The sequence below is a fragment of the Oryx dammah genome, unplaced genomic scaffold, assembly GCF_014754425.2.
Source record: "Oryx dammah isolate SB20612 unplaced genomic scaffold, SCBI_Odam_1.1 HiC_scaffold_24, whole genome shotgun sequence".
NCBI lineage: Eukaryota > Metazoa > Chordata > Mammalia > Artiodactyla > Bovidae > Oryx > Oryx dammah.
In genome coordinates this window covers 32,207,655-32,234,812 of record NW_024070208.1, presented here as the reverse complement: position 1 = coordinate 32,234,812, position 27,158 = coordinate 32,207,655, and the positions used below count along the sequence as shown (strand labels likewise).

The following is a 27,158-nucleotide window of genomic DNA, read 5'->3' as shown; positions in this document are numbered from 1 at the left end:
GTGCTCCTGGTGGAGCAGCCTGCACAGGAGGAACCAAGCGGATCTCACACACACTGACAGGGCGGAGGAGTGCAGAGAGCTCATCTGAGCTGAGCCAAGTGGGCTCTATTGTTTTCTCTGGGTCTGGAAAGGAAAGAAAATGGTTCCCACTGAGTGCATCTCACAGTCGTGAGCACTGACCCCCAAGGCAGTGGCGGCTGGTACTGTGAGTGCCTGCTTTACACTTTACACACCTGCTGCATGGCACCAGATTTGGGGAGTTCACTGATCAATAACACTTCAAAGAATAAAACCTAATAGGGTGAACTGTTGTAGAGTTGCATAGTTTTATTTCGCCGTTGAAAGTCAACTTTGTTTTGGTTCAAAATTGTCAGAAACCCCAGTCATTCTGTGGCCTGATAGCATGTAGAGGCCTGCAGGGTGTGTTTTCACTCCCTCCGACAGTTGGTCAGGCAGTTCGGTTCTGACACGGTCTGCCTGGAGATGGTATCAGAGCGTGCTCAGTCCCTCAAGGCTCTCCTGCCCACCCCCGCTTCAGACACTGGTTGCAAATCCAGGTTATTACTCGTGCTTCTGACCTACTGGCTGGAAGTTCTCATGACCCTTTCCCTGGGCTCAGTTAATTCGTTTGAGTGGTTCACAGATTTCAGAGAAACATTTACTCACTTTTATTGATTTACTATAAAGGATACAGATGAAGAAGGACATGGGGCAAGGCCTGTGGGAAGGGGTGGGAGTTTCCACGCCCTTCCTGGGCACTCCACCTCTCCTCAAATCTCCATGCAGTCACCCACCAGAAGTTGGAGAATCGGAAGAGAACCAGAAATTCTCCTCACCCTGTCCTTTTGGAGTTTCACTGAGGCTTCACTCCACAGGCACAACTGATTAAATCATGGGCCCCTGGTGGCTGAACTTCATCGCTAGCCCCTCTCTCCTTCCCAGAGGTTTGTGGATGGGACTGACAGTTCCCAGTCTCTAATCACTAGTTGGTTGCCCTGGGTAACCAGCCCCCATCCCTAGGTGGTGGTTCAGTCACAGAGTCGTGTGCTACTCTTTGCGGCTCCAGGGACTGCAGCACACCCGGTGCCTCTGTCCTCCACTCTCTCCTGGAGTTTGCTCAAACTCATGTCCATTGAATCGGCAATGCTATCCTACTAGCTCACCCTCTGCCACGCCCGCTTCTTCTCCTGCCCTCAGGAATGGGAGGAAAACCAAACATATACTTTTTTCAGTAAATCAGCATACCATAAGACCAAAACAGAATTAAATTACATATTCTGTAACTTGACATCTGTTATGCCATTTTCATCACATTGGCTCCCCACTAAGACAACAGAGTCCTCAGTTTTCTCTTGGATCTTCAAAGGACTTGGTCCACAACTCTTAATGTCTCACCACCATACTTGGTAAATTATATAGGATCTCAGAATGAATTTTAATTGGAGCTTAGATTTCAAGATAAGGGTCACACATCATAGAGATGCCTGATCTAAAATCATTTCAGATCCCGGTTTGCTTGCTTACTGTGTGCTGCATACTTAAGCATAAATCCTGGTGCTTGGAATACTTAACAGGATTTTTATTCAGAAGTGATTAATATACAGTTGGGGAAATAAGTATCAATTATCATCTCATTCCCTGAAGATGAAGAAACACGACTTTCTCATCGAGTTCAGTGTCCATTAAAGTAAAAGAGTCCAACTTATGTTCTCCACAGACCTTGTAATCTAAGCCTTCAGAACTTGGTTCTATGATTGTTTTCCTGGTTTTTTGTTTGTCTACATGGCAAACATGGTATATTATCATTAAATGGATGAGAAAAAAATGGGGATTTTACAGCCTTATGATTAGAAACTATTCTGCTGCTGGCACATCACTAAACATCAAGGAAGTGCAAACTAAAACCAGGTGAGATACTACCTCCCACCCATCAGAATGGCTGTTAACAAAAAGACAAGAAATAACAAGTGCTGGTTGAGGATGTGTAAAAAAGAGAACACTCCTACATGGCTAGTGGGAATGTAAATCAGTGCAGCCACCATGGAAAATGGTATGAAGTTTCTTTGAAAAATTAAAAGTAGAACTACCATCAGCCCAGCAATTCCAGTCCTACATATTTATCCAAAGAAAATGAAAACATTGATTCAAAAAGATATATGTACCCCTATTTCATTGCAACATTATTTACAATAGCCAAGATACAGAAGCAACCTAAGTGCCCATTGATAAATGGTTGGATCATGGAAAAAGGAAGAGAGTTCCAGAAAAACATCTATTTCTGCTTTATTGACTATCCCAAAGCCTTTGACTGTGTGGATCACAATCAACTGTGGACACTTCTGAAAGAGATGGGAATACCAGACTACCTGACCTGCCTCTTGACAAACCTATATACAGGTCAGGAAGCAACAGTTAGAACTGGACATGGAACAACAGACTGGTTCCAAATAGGAAAAGGAGTACATCAAGGCTGTATATTGTCACCCTGCTTATTTAACTTATATGCAGAGTACATCATGAGAAACGCTGGGCTGGAAGAAGCACAAGCTGGAATCAAGATTGCCGGGAGAAATATCAATAGCCTCAGATATGCAGATGACACCACACTTATGGCAGAGAATGAAGAGGAACTAAAAAGCCTCTTGATGAAAGTGAAAGAGGAGAGCGAAAAAGTTGGCTTAAAGCTCAACATTCAGAAAACTAGGATCATGGCATCTGGTCCCATCACTTCATGGCAAATAGATGGGGTAACAGTGGAAAGAGTGTCAGACTTTATTTTGGGGGGCTCCAAAATCACTGCAGATGGTGACTGCAGCCATGAAATTAAAAGACGCTTACTCCTTGGAAGGAAAGTGATGACCAACCTAGATAGCATATTCAAAAGCAGAGACAGTACTTTGCCAACAAAGGTCCATCTAGTCAAGGCTATCGTTTTTCCAGTGGTCATGTATGGATGTGAAAGTTGGACTGTGAAGAAAGCTGAGCGCCGAAGAATTGATGCTTTTGAACTGTGATGCTGGAGAAGACTCTTGAGAGTCCCTTGGACTTCAAGGAGATCCAACCAGTCCATTCTAAAGGAGATCAACCCTGGGTGTTCTTTGGAAGGACTGATGCTAAAGCTGAAACTCCAATACTTTGGCCACCTGATGCTAAGAGTTGACTCATTGGAAAAGACTCTGATGCTGGGAGGGATTGGGGGCAGGAGGAGAAGGGGATGACAGAGGATGAGATGGCTGGATGGCATCACTGACTCGATGGACATGAGTTTGAGTGAACTCCGGGAGTTGGTGATGGACAGGGAGGCCTGGCGTGCTTCAATTCATGGGGTCGCAGAGTCGGACACGACTGAGCAATTGAACTGAACTGAAAGAAAATATGTGTGTGTGTGTGTGTGTGTGTGTGTGTGTAGACACACACAGTGGAATTTTATTCAGCCATAAAAAAGAATGAAGTCTTGGCGTTTGCAACAACAGGCAATGTGAAATAAATCAGAGAAAGATAAATATTGTGTGATTTCACTTACATGCAATCTAAAACACAGAACAAATGAACAAACATAACTAAACAGAATCAGAGTCATGGATACAGAGTAAAAACAAGTAGTTGCCAGAGAGGAGAGATCCAGGGAAAGGAGAGAAAATAGGTGAAGGCGATCAAGAGGTGTGAACTTTTAGTTACAAGATGAATGAGTCACATTATGAAATGCACAGTATGGAAATACAGTCAGTAATTATGTACTCTGTTTGTCTGGTGACAGATGACAACTAGGCTTATCATGGTGATTGTTTTGAAATGTTTAAAAATATCAAATCACTTTGTTTATGCCAGGAACTAACATAGTGTTGTAGGTCAATTCTACTTGAAAAACAAACTCAGAAAAAAATGATCAGATTTGTGGTTTCCAGAGGCAGGAGGTAAGGGGAGGAGAATTGGATAAAGGCGGTGAAGGTACAAAATTCTAGTTATAAGATAAATAAGAACTAGGGATATAAGTACAGCATGACAACGATAATTAACGATACTGTGTTATATATGAAAGTTGCTAAGAGTAAATCCTGAGTTCTCATCACAAGGAAAAAATTTTTTTCCATTTTTTTTTTTTTAACATCCCTCTGTCTGAGATGATGGATGTTCACTGAATTTATGGTCATCATTTCATGATGATGTATGTGAGTCAGGTCAGTACATTGTTCATCTTAAATTTATATGGTGCTGCATGTCAATTATATCTTAATAAAACTAGAAGAGAAAAGAACCTATTCTACTGAAAATGTCAGTCTTTAAAAGTATCAGCCTACAGGTGTGTCACCGCCTGCTGCCCAGACTTGTAGCAGTCAGGGGTTCCCTTTCTGTTTTCTTGTTGTAATAAGTTGGTCCCCATCTCAGGGCAGTGTGCTTCAGAGCAAGCCAGGACATGAAGAATCCAGCTAGGCTTATTTCTAGCCAAAAGCAGACACGTAACAGTGACTGTAAAGTAAGAAGACCAGCCAGGTGGAAAAACCAGTTTAAATCTCCTTCAAGGTAGATGGTGTTTTTCCCATTTATAGAAAAAGAAACTGAGGCCTGGAAAAGTTAAGTAACTGTGCTGAGTCTGCACAGCTAGTCAGTGGATATGAACGCAGGGCAGCCCAAGCCCTGAGGTCCAGCTGTCTGTGTGCACGGTGTTGCCTGCATACCTCCCACAGGTTTACAGGAAGACAGCAAGGCTCTGCTAGAGTGTATGTTCCAAGAGGTCAGTTCAAGAGATGGCACTGTTGACAAGTAACCCTTGTTTACTTCTAAGTTCAAGCTGAAACATGTTGAGAATGGGGCTGTTTCCTGTTAACCTTAACTGTGAAGAGTCACTGAGTTAGAGACTCTCTGGTCAAGAACCTAGCTTCCCAGATGACACAATGGTGAAGAACCCACCTGCCAGTGTAGGAGACGGAAGAGACGGGGGTTCGATCTCTGGGTCGGGAAGAGCCCCTGGAGGAGGAAATGGCAACTCCCTCCAGAATTCTTGCATGGGAAATCCCATGGTCAGAGGAGCCTGGTGGGCTACGGTCCACTGGGTTGCAGAGTCAGACGTGACTGACAGACTGAACGCACAAAACTTGGTTCATGAAAACATCATATTCCTTACTATTAAACTTCACGGGCATCATCTTTCAATACATCAACTTGTAATCAATGTTACACCAAAGCAGCACTTTAGTTGAGTCGCTCGGTCATGTCCGACAAAGCAGCACTTGATCATCCTCAAATGTATAAAACATCTTCATGGATGGGATGGAGAAGGCAATGGCACCCCACACCAGTACTCTTGCCTGGGAAATCCCATGGATGGAGGAGCCTCGTAGGCTACAGTCCATGGGGTCGCTAAGAGTCAGACACGACTGAGCGACTTCACTTTCACTTTTCACTTTCATGCATTGGAGAAGGAAATGGCAACCCACTCCAGTGTTCTTGCCTGGAGAATCCCGGGGACAGAGGAGCCAGGTGGGCTTCCGTCTATGGGGTCGCACAGAGTTGGACACGACTGACACGACTTAGCAGCAGCAGCAGCAGCAGCATGGATGGGATAAAATCAGGGTGTGTGTGAGCTGAAGGCTCTCTGGATGTGGAGTCAGAGATGTCCAGGTCAGACCAGGTGTTCCCTGACCCGCTGACCCCGGACGAGGCAGCCTCCCTGAGCCTTCCTGGTCTAACGGATACAAAGGGAACAATAGCTTTTAAAAGGTTCTTCTGAGGGTCAGTGAGATAATATGTTCTGCTGTTAATCACTATGCACCTGATAGATGCTATTATATAGTATTTTTGTGTTTTAGTTAACAGTTTAATAATTGATCCTGTAGACCACAGTTAAAATTATTCTTAAAACCTTACATTTGTTCATTTCTTCATAGTTACAGAGTAATTATATAACTAACTGTATTTGATCCCCATATGAACTCTGGAAGGGTAGTAGAAATATCTTCATTTATAGATGACGTAACCAAGATGACAGGGTCACAGAGTCAGTGAAGGCAGCGGTGGAATCACCCTCTCCCCATGCATTGTGGCTGCTTCCTCATTTTTTAAGGTGACCTGAACATGTCCTCGATTCAGACCTAAGAAAAGGGAACTGCTGACTCCCTCTTCTAAGAGCATCGAGAGATGTGGTAGAGAACGTATCGAGGTAACTCCTCAGTCTGAACTTTCCAGGTGAGAGGCTCTGCTCTGAAGGGTGAACTGTCCAGAGCATGTCCCTGTGTTGGTCACGTCCTCCGGGAAGTTGTCCAGCTCCCGGCTTTGCACAGAGCAGACGTAGTTCCCGAATGAACACACTGAACTGTCGGAAAGGCTGAAGAACCAAGAGCACCAGCTTTCTTTTTGTACACATGGGATAGGACACTTTCATATTATGTGCTTCTGGTCAGGGAGTTCATCGGTCATGGCCGTGTGAGGGCTTTGTGTGCCCGCTGGGTCTGCCCATCTCCCTCTTGGCCCCTTAAAATCTCACTCAGTGTCATGAGGGGATTTGGGGAGCTCTGTCAGTCAGGCTGGTGATTTTGGTATCAGGTACACTGTACACAGGAAATCTCCCACTTCATTAACCACAGGCAGATAGAATTTCCTTTGTATTCTTTGCATTGATAAATAATCCCTCAGCTTCTCATCAAAGGCAATGGCACCCTACTCCAGTACTCTTGCCTGGAAAATCCATGGATGGAGGAGCCTGGTAGGCTGCAGTCCATGGGGTCGCTAAGGGTCGGACACAACTAAAGTGACTTAGCAGCTTAGCAGCAGTAGCTTCTCATCAAAACAGAATTATGTTCCCTGGAAATCCAGTGGTCAAGAATCCACCTGGGAATGCAGGGGACACAGGTTCAAACTCTGGTTGGGGAGCTAAAATTCCACAGGCACAGGAGCAACTAAGACCCAATGCAGCCAAATAAATTTAAAAACAAAAAGCCAAAATTGTGCAGCAGATAAAAATTAACATTCTGGAAGTTTTTCTTTACAGAGAATAATGGAAGGAGATAATTGAGATTAAAATGTTTTGGCAAATTCAGATACCTAAGTGAAAACCCTGTCCCTCCCAAGGAACATCAGTGCAAAGAAAATCCTTTACATGTCTCATCTCTTGAGTTCTCCTAACGCCTCCGTGAGCTGGGCTTAGTCTCCTTTCACACAGAGGAAAGATGCTCAGAGAAGGTCCCCAACTGGCCCAGAGCGCCCTGCGGCTGGCGGGGCTAGCTCCCACTGTACTGCACTGTCCTCTAAGGTAAAAGCCAGTTTCCACAGCAAAAGCTTTTGATTTGTTGTGCTTTGAAGTTATTAATTTAGGTCCTTTTATATAGGTTTCCATTTTTATATGACTAAGCAATCATAGCAAATTATTCAAGTAACATTTTCCAGGCTGGGTGAGTTTCAGTCAAACTACACCTGAATAGGAGCCAAGACTGCTCCCTGTGAAACCATCGCTGGGTGGGCTCTCCTTGTGGGACTTCACACAGCTATAGACACACTGCAGTGCTGGTCTTCACAGTGTTATACTCCAAAGGTAATGACCTTGGACTTATGGTCTGTCTTGTCCTAATTTCTCCCCAGGATGACTGAAACATGACATCTAGCTTCTAGGGAGAAGACAATAATTGTGAATCAAATAATTGTGAATTAAACCCCCCCCCCCAAAAATCAGGTAACTATTTAGTTTAGGCAAGTTCTTAACCTCTAAACCATAATCTCCTTGGCTTTATCCAGTGAGCCATCTAAGTAGTACACTGAACTTTAATAAACATTTTCCTCAACAAGACACTACTCCCCAAGTTAGGTCTGTATGTCTACCTGCTCAATTCCATGAACTGTATAATAGAACTCTAGAGTTTTCCCCCAAAGCACTTGTATTGTATATTAACTAAGTTTTGGGTTTGTTATTTTTTTGGAAAATGGGCTTTAAAATTGCCTTGTCCTACTTAAATACATTGTTAGATACATTAGCCCCTGAAAATCAACTTGAAAACTTGACACTAGAGGGTTTATGAGAACGTACTGGTTGTTTTCAATAAATTATTTCGTACCTTAGATCCTCAGATTTAGTTACTGATGTAGAAAATGTCTGCGCGTGTGTGTACTGTTCATTTTCAGAAACTCTCCCTGCCAGTTTTATAGGGTGAAGCACCATCTCAACGTTCTCCTTGATCCCTGGAGTGTGAAAGACAGGGCGCTCCTGGCACTCAGGAGGTGGCAGGGTGTGGAGGTCCACACTGCAGGGTGGGAGAACGCTCACTGCCCTGGAGTGGGCCGCACCCTCGGTTTCTTCATCTCTTGCCTTGTCCTGAAAGGCCCCAGGCAGCTGTTGAACCTGAGCTGGTGCCTGAAAAACACAGGCTTTCTCTCCCTCCCATCTCATCATGCACTGCGAGACTTCTAAGAATTAGAATCATCAGTATGTTTTCTTCCTGGGTTCCACATTGCTTAATTCCACTGTAATGAAAACAGTTTTTAAAGAGCGAGCATTCAGTAGAAAATCCTACACGTTCTGGAACATTCTCTCTTTGTCTTCTCCAGTCCTTGGCTCTTAGCTCCAAGGATAGTTTATAATCATTTGATGAATCAGACATCCACAAGGGGTGGACAGCTTGTCTTCGGCAGACTGCTGCAGCTTTGACACCACTCAAGGAAACAGCTTCTGCGGGCTGACCAGGCTTTCCGCCGCACAGGCCACATTCAGGGCCAAGAGCCAAGGACTCTGAAGCGCCATCCAGGACGGTCTGCAAGAGCCTTGGTCTCTGGTGTGAAACAAAGCGCTTTTAAGATTAAGAGTGATTTATAGACCACACTTTCGGTGAGGTGGTGTTTTTGGTATGTGGTGTGTTTATCAAAGGACAGCATGCCAAATGTCAGCCCTTGTTAAAGAAAGCTGTAGAGGCAAAACTTCAAGGCTTCGTACTGGAATATTTTCTTTTGTATCGACTGTAGTGATTTTCTTTCCTTTTTGCGTTTGAAACAGCTATTTGGTGAGAGATGACAAAAATTTTTGTCATTGAGTAAGAGACCTCAATAATTATTCTGACTTTATGTCCTCTGACCAAGTTTATTTCTCCCAACTAGTCTTTTTGTGGAAGGTGTATATACTTTTAAGCTCAACTGACCTATTGAACAGACATGTTGTTCCTGGCATGGTGTGATTCATGGGCTTTTTAGTCAGCACTGACTCTTCTAAGGTAGTTCCCTGCCATCCCCATCCCATCTCCACAGAGTTTTTCCAGTAAGAGCTGCTTTTCTTCATAACACACACGATTTGTTGTTGTTCAGTCGCTCAGCCATGTCCCACTCTTTTTTGACCCCATGGACAATAGCCCACCAAGCTCCTCTGTCCATGCAATTTCCCAAGCAAGAAAATTAGAGTGAGTTACCATCCCCTTCTCCGGGGGATCTTCCGATCCAGGGATCGAACCCCAGTCTCCTGCATTGGCAGGAGGATTCTTTACTGCTGAGCCACTGGGGAAACCCCATACACAGCTTACCATGGCACATTTAACTAAGTCTTATAATTGGAACTGAAAATGAGTCGCTGTATTTTCTGTGTGTGTATTTTCACTATATTTTCTTAATCAGGACTTAAGAATAGATATTTGTAGAAATCTACTTTGACAATGAGTTGATTCCTGTGGTGAGATGTTTTGTAAACTGAGAAATCAGGTTTCCCTCTAAAAAAATAAACTATTAGGAATTGGTCCCCATGTCAGCTGAAGAAGTCATCACCCCACCCTCAGAGGTCACCTCGGACGGGGAGATATGGACGTTTGAGAAGGTCCACGTCCAGGTGAAGGGCCAGGAGCTCATCCTGGCAGCAGTGCTTGTCTTGAGCACAGGACACCTGTGGCCACCCCTCTCCTTGCTTCCTCTCGCTCAGCTGAGCTGCGTGAGGCTGAGGTCTCGCCTTCCCACACCTCGGCTAGCGTGGGAGTCAGCTGCCTGAGTTCAAATCCCAGCACCAGTTTCTCCAGTTTTTCTTACTTTCCCCTTATCACTGAAATAGTAGTCTCTTAGAGGAGTCATGAGGGTGAAGTGTTCATCATATTTCTGGGGTGCATGTTAAGAGCTTGTCTAGTATGTTGCTATTCAAAGGAGAGTCTCCTTGAACCTGCATAGCCCCAAGTATCACAGACACATGCGAGTCCCCTGCCGGGGCAGCTCCCAGCCCAGGAAACACCCTCCTTGTGTTCCAACATGTGTCCTCAAGTGAAGAAACAGTGGGGTCTGTGGCGATGGGGGCTGTGCCCTGTTGACCTCAGAGTCCAGGAAGGATTTGAGCCACAAGTGATCCAAAGAGAAAAGACACATGAACATGTCAAGATCTTCTTATCAGCATGAATGCAGTAGGTTTTGCCATAAGGAAATATCATTTCCCAGTCAAGCCAAGTTTCCATTTGCTTGCTTGTCTCAGGATTTCAGGTCAGTGTTCTGGGGGTTCTCATGACTTGACTTTGTTCAGTATGAGGAATAGTTATACTTGGAGACTGACTAGTATTTGTAATGTTAAATCAGATTACTCAAGCATTTGTCTGAGTCCATAACACTTTCTTTCACCATTTCTCAAGAAAGTGTGTACAGATGTCTTTTTTGAGCAATTACTTGATATTTAGCTTCTCTGGTATTCTTTTAAAATCTCATTTTCTTGTGTTCATTATTTAACTTCTATTGTTTCCTTGTAGTTGCCTTGAATATCTCGCCTTTTGTCTGGGCATACGAACATGCCCAGGGCATGGCCAAAGGGCATATACCCTTTGTCTGTCCTGACACAGTTAACATTCAGTCAAGTTATGTGAATAAAAAGGAACACAGACCCAGATAAAACTGAAAACTAATTTGTTTGACTTTGGACTTTAAGACGATTTTGCCCCAGATTTGCGTCCCCACTTGGATTTTATTTAAGCCGCTGTTATGATCAGTTTACATTCCGTAAGCATGTACCAGCTGGCTAATGGAACGAACAGGCAGGCCTGAGGAAGCCGCACTCAGATGGAAATTGGCCATGGATCATACACACATGGATCATCGAAAATTGACTGCAGTTTGTTCTATGCCCAGAAAACTGTCTGCTTAATGATCTGGCTTCCTTGGACTTCTTGTCTCCATTGCACTGTCTATTCTAATACAATGAATTTGTTTTACAAAGAAACCTTAGGGATGTATAAACGATCTAAGTATAAAAATTATGGCACTTAAATTTGTGTCTGAAATTTCATTGTTCAAGTTCTCCTTGTACTTAGTTCTTGTATATTCTCCCAACTGTTTGCTTTTCCTATACTTTAATTGCAGTTTATAACTCCTGCTTCACAATCTCATTAAAAACTATCTTGTTTCGTGATGCCAGTGCTTCATTATCTTTGATCATTTAAGTATCTGGCCTCTATGATAATGTGCGGTAGGAACTGACTTTGTTATTTCCTTACCCAGGAATTCATTAGTCAAGAGTTCCAGGGAAAACAGCAGAGGCTACAGGAGTGAAGAAAAATACTTGATTTTTTTTCTTCCTCCTTGATTTTGAAGGTGATGTTGTTATTTCAAGGACAAAACACAGGACAGCTGGAAGCTGTCGTTTTCCTGTTTGGAAGGAAAACCCTGCAGCAGGAGCATGTGAGGCGTCAGAAGGTCCACATTCCCAGGACCATTCCCTGAGCCCCCAGGCCCCTCCTCCCCCTCTCCAGCTCTCTGAATGAGTGTGAAGCAGTGGCAGCTCTGTCAGATCCCTTTTCTTCTTTTCCATTTATTTTGTGCCTTTTAATGATAAAGAGAAAATGGCTTCTCCCGGTCTTGCCATGCCAGTGCTTGTGGAGGAGACAGGAAGTACAAGAAGATGGAGGCAGGCAGCCTTAAACATGCTGGGCCTTTTGTTCTGTTCTCTTCCTCCTGCTCTCCGTGTCCCCACTACCTCCTTCCTCGTCTGAAAACTGGTATTGATAACTACATAGTCACGTTCAGAGAGGGCAGTACTTTGTAAACTGTAGAGCTCATAGCACCATGAGTTGTTCCATGTTGCAATTACCGGGTCCGCCCCAGTCATAGGCAGCCTGCTGGGCCTGCATTGCAGCCCACCTGTCACCATCTCCCATCACTTGTGAGCTGGTATATGCCAGGCAGTCCTTCTCATACTCATACCTTCTTTTCTCTTGGACTGTTATCATAAATCAGAAAGTGAAAGTGAAGTCGCTCAGTCATGTCCGACTCCTAGCGACCCCATGGACTGCAGCCTACCAGGCTCCTCCGTCCATGGGATTTTCCAGACAAGAGTACTGGAGTGGGTTGCCATTGCCTTCTCCAATCAGAAGGTATCCTTAATTGTGGTAGATCAGGTTAACAGCAGCGCCGGAGAGTGTTAAGAGGAATGACAACTACAGAAGAATCACATCCAACCTCACCTTCTTGGAAGTGCCTGGATGGGTCCTCAGGACCTGGGCAGGGGTCCTAACTGAGTATTGTTTCCTGCAGATGGCATTTCAACTGCATCACCATACGAAGTGGCTTTCGTAGGCGCATGCAGAAAGCCAGGCAGACATTTAACAGTTTTTATGGGAGAATGCATCCTGGCTTGTTTGTTCATGACTGGGGACCTGCGCGAGCAAGTTCCCTCCCTGACGATTTTCATTGTTTCTGCCGTCAGGAGGGAGGACACATGTGGATCCAAGGATGATTGACTTCCTAGTTGTTTTTGTTTGTTGGTTTTTTGAAAACTACCGCTCTAATTGATGGGAAGGTAGGGGTGTATTTGGAATATTTTTACCCTTTGATTACTATTATTTTTTGTTTACATCTATAAGGGTGAAGTCGGGATCTCTGTTTTGGAGCTAGACAGGATAAATTTTTCCTGAAATGCCCTATGAGGCAAAGCCCGCAGATCACATCAGTAGGATATATTATTATTTTAAGGAGATGGAAGAAGGCTATGTGGTGACCAGCTGCACTTAGTATTCCTGACACCAGGGGGCTGGGCTGTGACCCCTGGTCTGAGTCCAGGGATGAGAAGTGGGCAAGTTGGTCAGTATTTCTGTTTTTCATCAGCCCATCAGTGGGCCCTCCCAGGATAGACCAGAGAGCATCCAGCTGCTGAGTTAACTGAAATGACATTTTCTGAAGATCTCACTATTAATAGAAGTATATTAAAATATATGTAAGTTATGTTAATATAAAAATAGCCAGATATATCTGCTGAGGTCTAAGAGGGTGGTGAAACAGTTTGAAAGAATACTGTTAGAAACCTGGAGGTGAATATGGAGAAACAGATAAAAAGGAGTTGAAGTTTTTGGTGGGTAGGGAAGGGTGATGCCTTTAATTTTTTCTTCATTGTTTTTCCTCTTTATGGAAAGGATTTCTTTTTAATTTTTATGTATTTAAAACCATCAACCATTTAAGAACATTTTTAAAATTTGTCCCCCAATTTTGAAGTTTTATGCCTCGAAAGCTGTTCCTTTTCCAGAGTCACATATGTGGGATATATAGATTATCAGAATATAGTGGGGTGACAACCTCTCAAATTTCTTCCCTTTTTTTCCCACCAGGAAAGCAATAGAAGAGCTGCTGAAAGAGGCAAAACGTGGGAAAACAAGAGCAGAAACAATGGGACCAATGGGCTGGTAAGTACTTGAGTCATCATCCTAAAAATTTAAAGATATGTAAATACACATTAAAGAGAAAAGTTTGCGTTAGCATGCAGAGGGAATGTAGAACCATGCGTGTAGAGGTGATCACCCAGAGCCGGGTGGTGGAGAGAGCTGAGGGTATGGCCGTGGAATGGGGCAGAGGGGTGCGAGCCAAGAACACCAGTCATGGCGTCAGCACTTCCGGCCCACAGGTCCCCGGGTCGACCCTGCTGTGCCTGAGGCCACCAGAGTGCGAGTAATATTACGCCAGCGTTTGTTGTTTTAAGAATTTCTGACTTATAGTCCTCAATAAATTAAAATTTACTTGTAAAAATTCTAACTTTAAGTATTTTGGTTTTGTGACAATTCAGCTGTGTAGAACAAAAGTTTAACCATTGTGTTGTTTTTTTTTTTAATAGAGCTTGTTAAACTTAATATAAACAAAGGAAGAATTTAACCTTAAGAACCACATCTACTCTTCTAAGTGTTGCTTTAGCAATAGCATTTGCATCCAATAAATATGCTGACTTAGATCTTTTATCTACAATTTAAAATTCACTCTAACGGCGTACTTCGGGCTGTTAAACAGTGTAAAATGTAAAAATGGATGGGAGTACAAGCTAGGTCTCTATGGATTTGACTCTTACAAGAACAGGGCCTACATCAGATACAAACCAAGGTTAAGTCAAAGAAACGGAGGGAAAAGGCAATTCCTAAAAATCAAGCAACATAAAATAAATGGACCTAAATGTGCCATATAGTAGACAGCTTAGCCACACACAGAGGAACTATTTCAGATGATCTGTAAAACTTGACTGTATTTTCAAAAGACAGACAAGAACTAGAAAGAAACTTTAAATTATTTCTCCAGTCATCATATTGTTAGTAATAATGTTGATACTGTTATTCTGAAAATACTCTATAGTAGGATAAAGCGAGTAAGTAAATATTTATTTGTTATAGATACTAAGGTTTTTAGTATAAAAGCTACAAATATAAAATTGAAGACATAAAAATCCATAACCCTAAATTTTAATTGGTAATACCATTATGAAGTTGTGCTAGATTTTCACTTTAGAAGAGAAAGAAAGGGCTTCCCTGATGGCCCAGTGGTGAAGAATCCACCTGCCGATGCAGAGGACACAGATTCGATCCCAGGTCCAGGAAGATCCCCCGTGCCGTGGGGTAGCTAAGCTGGTGCACTGTAGCTCTGAGCCCAGGAGCCACAGCTGCTGAAGCCCATCACCCTGGAACCTGAGTTCCCCAACAGGAGAAGCCATGGCAATGAGGAGCCCGTGCACTGCAACTCAAGAGTAGCCCCTTTTTGCCACAACTGGAGAAAACCCCCACGTAGCAACAAACACCCAACACAGCCATAAATAAATTACGTAAAAGAGAGAGGAATAAGCTTTTCTAACTCTGTCTACAGAAAAGCCCTAGAAACAATGACCTTCCACTCAGTAGCCGTGAGTACCTCCCAGCACCCGGAGATGGCATATAATACTACAGTGGTGTATATAAGGCCGTCTTTCACTGACAGGAGCCAGAGATCCTTAGAGAAATAACTGGCTGCAGATCCGAGGCTGAGCCTGGAGTCAGCCGAGCTGCACGCGAGCTGGCACAGCCTCCTTACAGCCTCCAGCACCGCCCACACCCCCTGTGCCAACTGCACATTCAGGGAGTTCCCAGAGCAACCCTCAGCCTCAGTGATCTGCTAGAAAAACTCATGTAATTCACAGAAAGCTATTATACTTACGGTTACAGTTTATTACAAGGAAAGCATACAGATTAAAATCTGCCAATGTAAGAAATGCAAAGGGCATGGTCTGGGGAGGTTCCAGACACAGAGTTGCTATTGCCCACCCACTGTGGAGTCAGGACAGTTACCGCAACCTCCCAACCCCACGACCAGCATCAACCTATGACAATGTACTTGGCATTCTGCCAACCAGGGAAGCGACCCTGAGCCTCAGGTGTCCAAAGTTTTTACTGGAGTTCCTCTCTGTAGGATGATCGATAGATTGCTCACATGACGGATCCCAGTCTCTGGCTCACCAGTGCCCCAGAAACCCAGATCCCCACCCTGAATCATGTGGACTGTCTCTCTGGCATGGGCAGCCCTCACAGTCAGGTGTGGCCAGCTCCACCCCAAGCAGAGACGATTCTATCAGGTATGACGTTGCCTCCCAGAATTGATATTACCTCCCAGAAGCCAGGGCAAAGTCCAGACAACTCTGTGGGCAAGACCACTGTTTACTGTGCAGTCAGGACACATATAAAGCCGAACCAGAAAACCTTATCATATCAGAAAGTAAAACTCTCAAAGACTACAGTAGTCATGTCAGAAAGACTGCGAACCAAGTTGAAAGGCCTCCCGCTAATTGAATCATCAAAAAAAATAAAGCTGAAGTAGCTGAGATACCTAAAACATGTCACAATCCATGAGGTCATAACAATAATCACATCAGGAAACTCAGTGGTCCCTTTTGGACAATGCTAAGGAACCGAATCATTGTTTGTAAAACTGGTAAGCAATTGGAAAGAACCAAGTATTTATCCTGTTGCTTGTACAAATTATACATCAAAGTTATATAACAATTGATGAAAGAAAACTTCTTTATAGAATTCAACTGTTAAATGGGGGACTGCAGAATAAGATTATCATCATTTGTATTCTTAACAACTCCATCATAAGACAATCTAAGAACAGAGAAAAGATTTGAATAAACACTTCACTAAAAATGATATCAAATTGGCCAATATCTTTTCATTGGCATATGAAAAGATGCTCAAATCAGTTACTAGGAAAATGTTAAATTAAAACCACAGTTTTTCACTACAAATGCACTAGACTGACTAAAATTTAAAAAGACGGACAGCAGCAGATAAAGAGGAGGATCTGGAACAACTAGAATGCTCACACATTGTTGGCAGAAATGTAAAGTCATACAGCCACTTGGAAAACAATTGGCAGTTTCTTACAATACCCACTCACAGAATTATTCCTCTAACCGCTGACCAGAGGATTGACAATATAAGCCCACACACAAATCTGTCCAGTAATGTCCACGGCAGTTTTACTCATGATAGCTCAAAACTGGAAACAGCCCAAATGCCCATCAGCTGATGTGTGGACACGCCCTGGTGATGCCCCTACAACCCATACTCGTCAGTACACAAAGGAGCGGAGCTGCTGATAACACTGCATGGATGAGTCTCGGATGCACTGCACTCACGAAAGCAACCAGACTCAGTACATGGCACCGAGTAAGATTCCGTTTATATGACCCGGAGAAAAGCCAGAAAAAGCCAGACCCGGAGGGACAGAACACTGCTCATCGCTTGCCAAGAGGTGGGGGCCACAGGACTGCATTTACTGCCCAGCTTTTCTGGGTGATGGAAGTGTTGTGCATCTTGATTGCTGTGATTAGAACATGACTACACACACTCGTTAAGACTCATCACGCTATTTACTAAGAAGGATAAATGTGATTCTGTGGAAGCAGACAGTAAATATGTCTGCTTATACAGAAGATATACGTATAAATTTATGATTTAAAAATTTGATTTTTTAAATCTGATTTAAAAATAAAAAGAACGTCATTATTCTACAATCCCTAATGATAGACTGAATCTAGGCAAAGCTCTGTCTATGACTTGCTAAATCTATCGGATGAGAAGCTGATGGGGAACCTTCTGATGAGTGGGTCAGGCTGATGACACTGGACCCACCCATCAATCCTTATACCACAGAAAGGTGCAATAGGAAGAGAGTACCACCACTTAAGAGACATGCTTGTAAAGAACCTGAACCTGAATCTGATCAAGTCTCTAGTGAGAACTACTAGTTGGCAGGAAATAGAGGTCAGAGGAACATACTCAATGACTATAGAGATAAAATTACAGAAATGGAAAATATGAGGAATTCTACAGGACAAACAAGCCAGTTTCTTTAACAGATGAATTCCATGGCAAAAAGGGAGGAGGAGTACCACATGAATTAATAGATCTGAGACAGCTCTAAGTGTAACCTTGTCTGCATTCTTATCCAGACTCATTGAAACAAAGGTGTGTAATGACACAAGGAATTAATGTTGACTTCTGTTTAGCTGTGATAATAGTACTGCTATTATTTTTTTAAGCTGTTATCTTTCAGAAATTCATTCTTACATTTTTATGGATGCAGTGATATAATGAAATGCAAAGATCCAGTGTGGATTAATCTGTATGTATGTAATCATTTTAGCAGATACCCACAAGGAGCAACTGGTCAACTACTGGTGGGCAGTGGTCTGCTTTTCTAAGCATCTAGAAGGTTTTTACATTTGCTCTAAAATTTAAAATAGAACTAGAGCAAGTGACACTCTTTTTTTCCTCTTGGATATTCCGTAAGAGAGATCAAGTGAGGCAGTTGAGCTGTTGCCAGAAAGAGATTGCTGAACTAGAGAAAATGCAAGTGGACTGAACTTTTTTTATATCATAAAGAAAGAAACCATTTGGTCCTATGTACTTCCTTGGACATATTTCAGCAAAAAGAATCTCTTGAGAAGCTGTTCTTGACAGACGCCTTAGAGAAGCTGAAGTATTGGCCCGTGTGACTTCATTTCAGTCACATAAAGGAATTTATAAGCACAAATTTCAGAAATTTGCTCAGCTTCACAGTCTACAAAGCTTTATTTATTCGGTCACATACACTTCTACTGATCCTAGCCCGGTGTAATAATCGAGCCCAGTGCCTGGGTAACTTCCGCCTTAGACATGGAGAGGCTTCTACTTTGGTACAAAAAGTCCCAAAGGTTGGACTTGACAGAAAACAATTCTCCAGTTTTAAGGGGAATGACCTTTTGGCATTTTCTGTTTGGCTTGGGGTCAATCTGGTGACATGGGTGAGCACTCCTACAGTTTCTGACATTTTATGTCAGCAGCGAATCATCTCCCCGGCCTTGAGCCAGTCACACGGTGTCTATTCGTTTAAACGTCCTAGGGGACCAGCACTGCCCCTCCTTGTCCCAGGCCCAGTGGCTGTTGTCTGTCAGCACAGAGGACACTGGGCATCCCACCCCTGCCTCCCGCATTCACCACCCTTCCTGCCCAGTTAGGAAAGTGGGTGGGGAGCCCCGAAGGAGCGACCCTCAGCTCACTTGGTGGCGGAGATGACCTGTGTGGCTGAGGGAGCAGGGGCCCAGGGGCCATGCCCTGTTGTACATTCCAGAGCCCCCGCTGCTCACACCCCTGCTCTGACCCTCTCCTTGTCCCATCTTCTGTCCCTCCTGGCCATCGCCTCAAACACAGGCAGCCTGGGATGTATTTTTGCTGCAGGACCTAGCATAATGCCTTACACATGAAAGAGCCTCAGATTTTTAGAAATCAATACTGCAGATACAGATGCACATATGTGTCGGCTATTCTTCATTACTTTTAGGTGTAGTTTTGGAGGCGGAGCGTATTGAAAACCTACCTCATTGCAGAAAAGCTGCTGGCACACTGGTCGCCAGGGCTGCTCCCTTCGGGACAGACGCACAGAAGCAGATGGTACATGGTGTCGGGTGGACTTGGAACACCGGCCCTGCAGGAGCCCAGGTGAGTCTGACACAGACAAGGACAGGGGCACAGAACACCCTGGACACGTGTGACTTGGAGATCTGTGAAGTGCATCAGGCCATGGGGGATGATGGTGGTTCTTCCTCTGTTTAGGAAAGCAGAGCGGGGTCAGGCATGCGGGCTCCATGCATTGTACCCTGATCCAGTCCTTTGTTTGCTGCCAAAGCCCTTCCCATACAACATTTTATTTTCCATTCTGCATGCTCCTTGCACGCTCTCAGATGTACATCTGAGGTAACAGCCACAGAAAGAAGCCCAGCTACAGTCCCCACAGCCCAAGGAGCCAGGTGATCCTGGATCTTGAGCCTGCGGTTGGTGACAGCTCAGCTCGTCTAAGGCGCCACAGTCACCATAACCGCCCATGGTGCCACAGGTGCTAATCTGGCAAATGCCTCAGCTGCCTGAGAAGTTCTTGTAGAGTGTTATAATCCCTATAGCTGCACCGCTCATCCTTAATTACTCTGCATTACTCGCAAGCATACAGAGAAAAGTGCAGAATGGAAGACAAAATGCTGTGTGCCTGCATGGGCAGGGCTTTGGCAGCAAAACAAAGGAATGGATCAGGGTACAATGCAAGGAGCCCACCTTCCTGACCCCAAGGCTCTGCTTCCCTAAACAGACAAAGAACCGCCACCATGTCCCACGGCCTGACGCATTCACAGATCTCCAAGTCACATGTGCCCAGGGCGTTCTGTGCCAGACTTGTCTGTGTCAGACTCACCTGGGCTCCCACACGGCTGGCATCTCGAGCCCACCCGACACCACATTCTATCTGCTTCTATGCATCTGTCCCAAAGGGAAGGATCCCCCCCAACGCCCCTGCCTGGCTACCAACTGGGGTCGTGCAGGGAGGACGGACTCTGGAGTTAGAGCCCTGGTTCCCGTCCCGGCTCCACGCCCTCCCAGCTCGGGACCCACAAGCATGCAGCCTCTGTGCATCTGTCAGAGGGGTGATGGTGGGAGAGACAGAGGGAGGCGATGCTGGTGGCAGGAATTGCCCGACAGCGTGGTCGCCACCCTCCTGGTTCTCACTTGCGAGTGGTCACGTACCACTTATTCGATGGGTCACATTCATGAAAGTGTTTCAGAAACTGACGTGGCAGCTCTATGTCTGCAGAGTGTTAGATATTACTACCTCTGTCCAAAGTATTAAAATCAGAAAGGAGGAAAAAAAAAACTACATTTATCTTCCCCCTGCTGTTCTCTGTGCTTGTTTGAAACAAGCCTGTCATGAAAAACAAAACAAAAAAAAACAGTTGACTGTTTTTCATGAGTGGAGTCTGATAACTGCCAGGAGAAAGTGCCTCACTTTTGTGAAGGACGTTATACAGCACGCCTACTCGGGAAATGGGGAGAGCAGGCTGAGGAACTGACACTCCAGGCCTCGGTCCATCTCAGTCTCTGCCAGGGCAGGCGAGACCCCTCCTCTCAGGCTCTGCATCAGCAGCTTTGAAAGCAGAAGGAAGTTGCTTCACTTTTTGGTTGAACATGGACAGAACACCAGGTCTTGAGTCTGACGCTGCTGTCATGGGTACTTTCTAAAGCAGTTTTAAGCATCTGATTCTATTTATAGAATTTCATATCCATTTATGTTGTTAGCACCTTAAATCTGGCTCTCCCCATGTGAGCTAGTATAACTTTCTAAAATCAAACATGAACCAAAAATAAGAGTAACCAGCCAGGGTGAGAAGGTTGACATTGTGGGGTCACAGCTCCTCAGGAAAGCAGCTGCACACCCCGTGGCCCCTGCCCCTCATCCCGGCACAGCCAGTGACAGAGCCGCTGCAGACGCGCCCAGCAGCCAGGCCTGCGCCCGCGCCCCAGGGCTCACGCTCTCCCCGCAGCGCTGACATGGAAGAGGCTTCAGGACAGTTGAGGATCTAAGACTAGCTTATTGTGTCATCTCAAATACAGAAAAAAGTGGCACTAAAAGAGAGCTGAGAGACAAGAAGCCAGAGAGCAATGAAATAATTTTCCTCATGTGGTGAAGGCGATAAGGTTCATTTTCCAAAGGGTCAACAAATGTAGAGAACATGAGACACTCCAAACAGGAAGGGCTCTTTGAGGTCACAACGTCACTCCAGCCTCCGGTGTTACTGCATCTGAGGAGTACCTGTAGACGGAGTTTACGGGTCATTAGGAAATGCAGATAGTAAGTGCAGAGGTCATGCCCACGAGCCCACTGGCTCTGACATCAGTGGAGAATTGAGGTGTCCTGGAGAGTGAAGCTTGCAGATATAGAAGCTTAACTATTTTAAGCACCAAAACTTTAAAACTGTAACCATTTTTAGGAACATTTCTGTAAAATATCTTATTTTTTTCTTGATGGCTCAGGGTTTTATATTTAATAATTTTTTTTTCATTGAGAGACATCAGATATTCTGCTATGTTCTTAATTAACTTACTATCTCAGGTGATTTGAGACTTAGTGGCCTTGAGTTCCCATCCTGGACAAATCCTGAATATATGAATTTGAGTGCTATATATATTCTCTTTCATGAAAGGAGAATGAACAGTAATAACATTACTTTACATTATTATTATAATGAATAATAATAATAAGGCTCCACAGTCCCTTGTTTAAAGCCCTCAGATCCAGATAAGTTTCTTAGAAAGGTACCATAGCACAGACAGCGTGCACGACAAGTACCCTCACGGTATCTGTTCAACACACAGTCATCTCCCCAGCAAAGCATAGGAATGTTACCCCAAAGGGGACGCAGACTAGAAATAAGTGCCCAGTGTCAGACTAGGTCAGGTCTGGCTGCCAAATAAGTTTTGTCCAAAAAAGGAACTTGGTTTTCAAATTTTGGAATCATGCATAAGAAATCATAGACCCACAGGTACCCTTTATCAGGAATTTGCTCTATGCCGGGCACTATGCTAAGTGCTTCGTGGGTTATCTCATTCAACTCCTGCAGTAGATGAGTAATTCTGTTACCAAATAGAAAACTGAAGCACAGAGGCATCGGGTAACTCTCGGGATCCCAAAGCCAGTGAAGCCGAAGGGCTAGGGTATGCACCAGAGCAAACCTCTACTGAGTGCCTGTTACTACCAGGCATTGTTGCAAGCGCACATTCAGCCTCCATCAACCTGCCCTCTAACTCAGTCACTATGATGGTCCCCATTTAACAGAGGATGGGCAACAGGGAGATGATCTGACATGCCCAAGGTCCAGTCTGGTAGACACTGTGACCCCAGAGCACATGTGTGCACCCTGTTGTATGAGTTCATTGCAGAAGAAAAACTGGTGATGAGATTCAGCAAAATTGATTACCATGTTACAGACCAGAGCTCAAGGCCAAGAGAGAGATTCAAGTTTTCACTGTGTGCGGTTTTCGTTTGTGTAGCCAAATGAAAGATTGGCTACACCTGAAAAACGAATACTGCATATGTAAATATGTGTCAGTATGTAAATTAATGATCTGATCAGTGACATCCTTCCTCCTGGGTGAACTTGAATCATGAAGCCCCTGAAATCTACATGGCCCAGAAATTCGCCTGGAGGGGAGACATGTGGCCAGAGCTCCCTGGCAGAGCAGGCTCTGAAACAGAAAGTCTTCTATTAGAAACGGAGTTTTTCAGAGGGTAAAAGGTGGTTTTAATAGACTCTTTAGATTATTATCTTTTTATTTCTAGAGTAGATCATGTAGGTCCAGTATTCAGGGTATAGCAGGAGATACTTTTTTTGTTCCTCTGGGAGGGACTTACACTTATTCTTTGATATTTAAAAGCGGGCCACCATAAACATAAATCTGCATTTTGAGTTAACGCCTAGTCAAATCAGGCGTTATGGTAAAGGGGATAAATGACTCAAGAGTTAAAAAAAGGAATTAAATGACTCAGGTAATGTGTGTTGTGGTCAGTACCTATTCCTTGGCTTAATTAGTCCCAACCATGAAGACAGGGTCATGGTCTTCAGACAGGGTCCAGCCACTCTGTCTGGGGATTCTCAGTGTCCTGGGTTTTCCCCCTTGTACTCGGAGTTTACACTAGGTGGCATGCAAGGAAAGCTGAACAAATTCAGAAACTTGACTCCGGGGAAGCAAGATTCTTTGGCACAGGCCCTGATGGGAGGGTTCGGCTCTGAGTCCACATTTGATTTGTGGTTGTTCTCTCTTTGCCCCCAGGATGAAGTGTCCTCTTGCCGGGACAAATAAAAGATTTCTAATTAACACAATTAAGAACACCCTGCCCTCCCACAAAGAGCAAGACCATGAACAAAAAGAGGACAGCAAGGAACCGGCGAAAAGCCAGAGCCAGAAGGAGGAAGGTCGCCAGAAGCACCGGTCTCACCCGTACAAGCACAGCGTCCACGCTCGGCGCTCACCGCCTGGGAAGCGGGGGAAGCGGGGAGGCCACGAGAAGTCGCAGACGCGGTCCAGCAAGCGGTGAGGTGGGGTCCCGGGGCCCAGCGAGACCCTCCCAGCGCCCGGGCCTGGGTTGGTGCGGAGACACCAGGACGGGTTTACAGCAGGGCCTCCGTCCTGACGGTGGACAGTCACCCGAGGCTCCACGAAGGAAGGAGCACGGCGACGTCCTGGCAGATTTAAGCGGCTTCGGCAGTGTAATATACATTCGTCTGGGTTTTCTTCTGTCTTGTTTGGAAGTGGTTTCAAAATAAATCTAGAATTTACAAGTTTTCGGAGATTATTAAAACTAGTTCCAGTTTTTGTTTTTGTTTTTTGATGTGCTGCACTTGTGGTCTTTTCTCGGAATTTCTCAAAACAGAAAGATACTTGTCTATCCTATACTTTTTAGGGGTGACGATTTTAGAAACCTAGCCAGTGACCATATTTATGAAAAGCTGTAGCCCTTGTTTACCCGGAAATTCTTGAGAGCTCTGTACCTGTTGACCTTTAAATGAACAACATAGGAAAATCTCAAAATCCTTTTGAATTTAGCACCTCCCCCCCCATTAATAACCAGGGGTTAAAAAACTGTCTCTTCTTTCCTTGTGCATTTTCAAACTCATTCCTGAGATAGAACACTTTTTCTGGATTTCATTTTGGGGGGAATATGTACATTTTAAGTGGTGCTTTTAAAAGAACCTTCAAAAGTTAAAATTACTATTATTTTCGTGCTATGTCTTATTTAGCTAAAGACCTACGATGCTATTCTTAGGTGTTGTACAGTTGTTTCAGAAATCTGGATTTTAAATAAAAGTGTTTACAATGCCTTTTTTCTGTTTTTTCAATATCAGTGTGGCTGTTTTTAACATACAATTATCATTACTCACACCTGTATTTTTCCTTTTATACTCAGAAAAATGTCACCAAGCATGCTCTTCCCCCATCCACGAAAGGAAGAAGAATCTGTTCACACCACCCCCCACCTCCCAAAGCATCCGAGCTTATGCCTGGCTGCTCCCAGATAATCACTTGACGCAGCCCTGCTCCCTGCTTCCCAGCAGCAGAAAAAAACCCTTTCTAACTGCTAGAAAGGAGACCATCCGCAAAGTCAGCTTCAGGGTGTTGAATGGACCCACTCTGCCCCCACCGCAGAGCTGCCCACCACACCTGTTTAGCCTGCTCTGAGCCCAAAGCTTGGGCTGCACAGCCCTGTTCCCCGAGAACCCAGCCTCACCCCCATGACTTTGTACAAACACCCTTTCCTCTTAAACACTGAAAAGGGACCGTTTGGTTCATATGACTTTATCCAAGTCCAGTTACACATTAGCCTGTATCATTTGTGCTAAATTTGAAATGTTTTGTATTTAAACATCTATTAGAGACAGCACAGGGTTGTGGTTTTTAAATACTTCTAATTAAGTAAAAGTTGAATTCTCTCATTTGTCTATGTGCCCTGAATTTAGAGCACACTGGCAAGCTCATTATTCTGAAAAAGGGGATGATCGTGATAAGCATGTTCTTCCCCTCGACAGTAAAGGAAGTGCTTTAGCCTCATCACACTTACCTTTCTCAGACAACTGTGTTAAAGGACAAGCATTCCTCAAAACCATTTTCCCCTTAAAAACCTCCACCCCACTTCTGAAATTTTTATTAGAGTCTTTAAAACTTTCATCAGGGCTTCCCAGGTGGCTCAGTGGATAAAGAATCCGCCTGCAATGCAGGAGTTGCAGGTTTGATCCCTGGGTTGAGAAGATCCCCTGGAGAAGGGCATGGCAACCCACTCCAGTGTTCTTGCCTGGAGAATCCCATGGGCAGAGGAACCTGGAGGGCTACAGTCCATGGGGTCGAAAAAGAGACACAACTGAGTGACTAACACTTTCACTTTTCACTTCTCTCTGAAAAACCTATACACCTGTGCTTTGACCTCTGATAGGCAAAATAGGTCTCAGAGCTGAGAGGTTGTTCCTGGATTATAATCCTAAATTTGGCTTGAATAAAATTTTTCATTTCTTTTTTAGATTGATTTTTTAATTTTTTAAAAAATTTATTTTTAATTGGAGGATAATTCTTTACAATACTGTGTTGGCTTCTTCCATACAACAACATTGTATCAGCCGTAAGTATATACGAATGTCCCCTCACTCTTGAACCTCCCTGTCACCCCCTATACCATTCCAGATTGTTGACAACAGGCATACAATGCAATTCAACTGCAATTTTAACACCTAACAAGTTTCCTCTAAAATTTAGATGGGACTGCAAAGGACCTAGAATAACCAAAACCATTTTGGAAAAAAAAAAAATGCTGGGAGGACTTGCTCTCTCACTTCGAGGCTTATTATAAATTTACAGTAATTTGGAGGATGTGGCATTGACATCAAGATGGACAAATAGATCACTGGAACCGATGGAGAATCCAGAAACTGACAGTACATGTATGTTACAATGACTTTTGACAAAAGCAAAAAAGTAAGTTGGTGGGGGGTGGACTTCCAGGATGACAGGATGAGGACTTCTGCAAGGGGCTCCCAGTGAAAACTGTCTTAAGAAACAGTTATTTAAAGTCTCCAGAAATTATACTAAGGGTACTGCAGCACATACATTTTTTTTATAAGTCAACAAAGATATAGTAACAGTGATAGTCTGGTTTTTTAATCACACCCATTCCTTCCCCACTCCCAGCTCAGTGGCACAGAAACCCCGCTCCAGACCTGCGTGGCCCAGAACACAAATCTCGCTCTACCCCTAGCACGTAGGCTGTTCTCCCAGAGGGCGGGATGCCAGCATTTCTCATCGTGTCCCCAGACACCCGTTGTTGAGACTAAGTTCTGAGCAGGAGTGGCCAGGAGATGAGGCTGCCTCCTCCCATCTGGTTCCCACTGGGACATAGGTTCTTTCTTGGTCACAAAGCCACTGGGAGCTCTGAGTCCCTGATCACCCTCGCCCGGGCTCATGAGACAGTGGTTCCACATCAAGAAGACCTGAAGCCACTGTACCCACCTCCGCCTCCTGCTCAGTTCCTAAGGTGGGGGTATAACTCAGATAGAAGCACATCACTGTCCATATACCACTTCCCAGTTCCATAGCTCTGGCTCAGAGATTTTTCTGGAGGAGGAAGCAGGCTATAAAACAGATAGCTCCTAGCCTCTTCCAAAAGAAACTGACTTTGTTTGCCAAAGAACATGGAGAAGTTCGCATAATGATGCATTCAAAAACAGTGGAGATTGTGGTGAGAAATAAGAGGATATTGGTAGATTTGTTGAAGACAGAGGCTAAACTGAAGACTTAGTTTGCAGTAGAGAATTGGGGTGGGAGCGGGGCACTGGAAGTAGCTCTCCTAGGATAACACATATCAAACACTGATCTCAGAAACTATTTGATTGGTTTAGTCTCGGGAACAACTGATGCCCTAGAGCATTGTTGAAAACAATAGAGCAATTATCCTACAAGTTGTGGAGCTTAACAGCTAGATGTGATCAGGGGAAAAGATAGCCAAAAAGAAGCCCTGCCAATGTCCTGTCATCCAGGGCAGCTGGGCACACTCAAGGCTGCATACCATTGGTTGAGAAGCAACATCAAACATTTAACACTCCATGT

At 44.3% G+C, this 27,158-nt stretch overlaps 1 protein-coding gene across 1 annotated transcript in view; it reads left to right on the top strand.

Moving 5' to 3' along the window:
• Positions 1–24,406, top strand: part of LOC120882926 (protein POLR1D-like) — a 34,536-nt gene extending 10,130 nt beyond the window's left edge. The window contains exons 2-3 of the mRNA XM_040266745.1: positions 13,527–13,601; positions 23,340–24,406. Of these exons, the coding sequence (XP_040122679.1) occupies positions 13,527–13,601; positions 23,340–23,604 (340 nt within the window). The 3' untranslated portion in view covers positions 23,605–24,406. The remainder of the gene's footprint in view (positions 1–13,526; positions 13,602–23,339) is intronic.
• Positions 24,407–27,158: the final 2,752 nt, after the last annotated feature.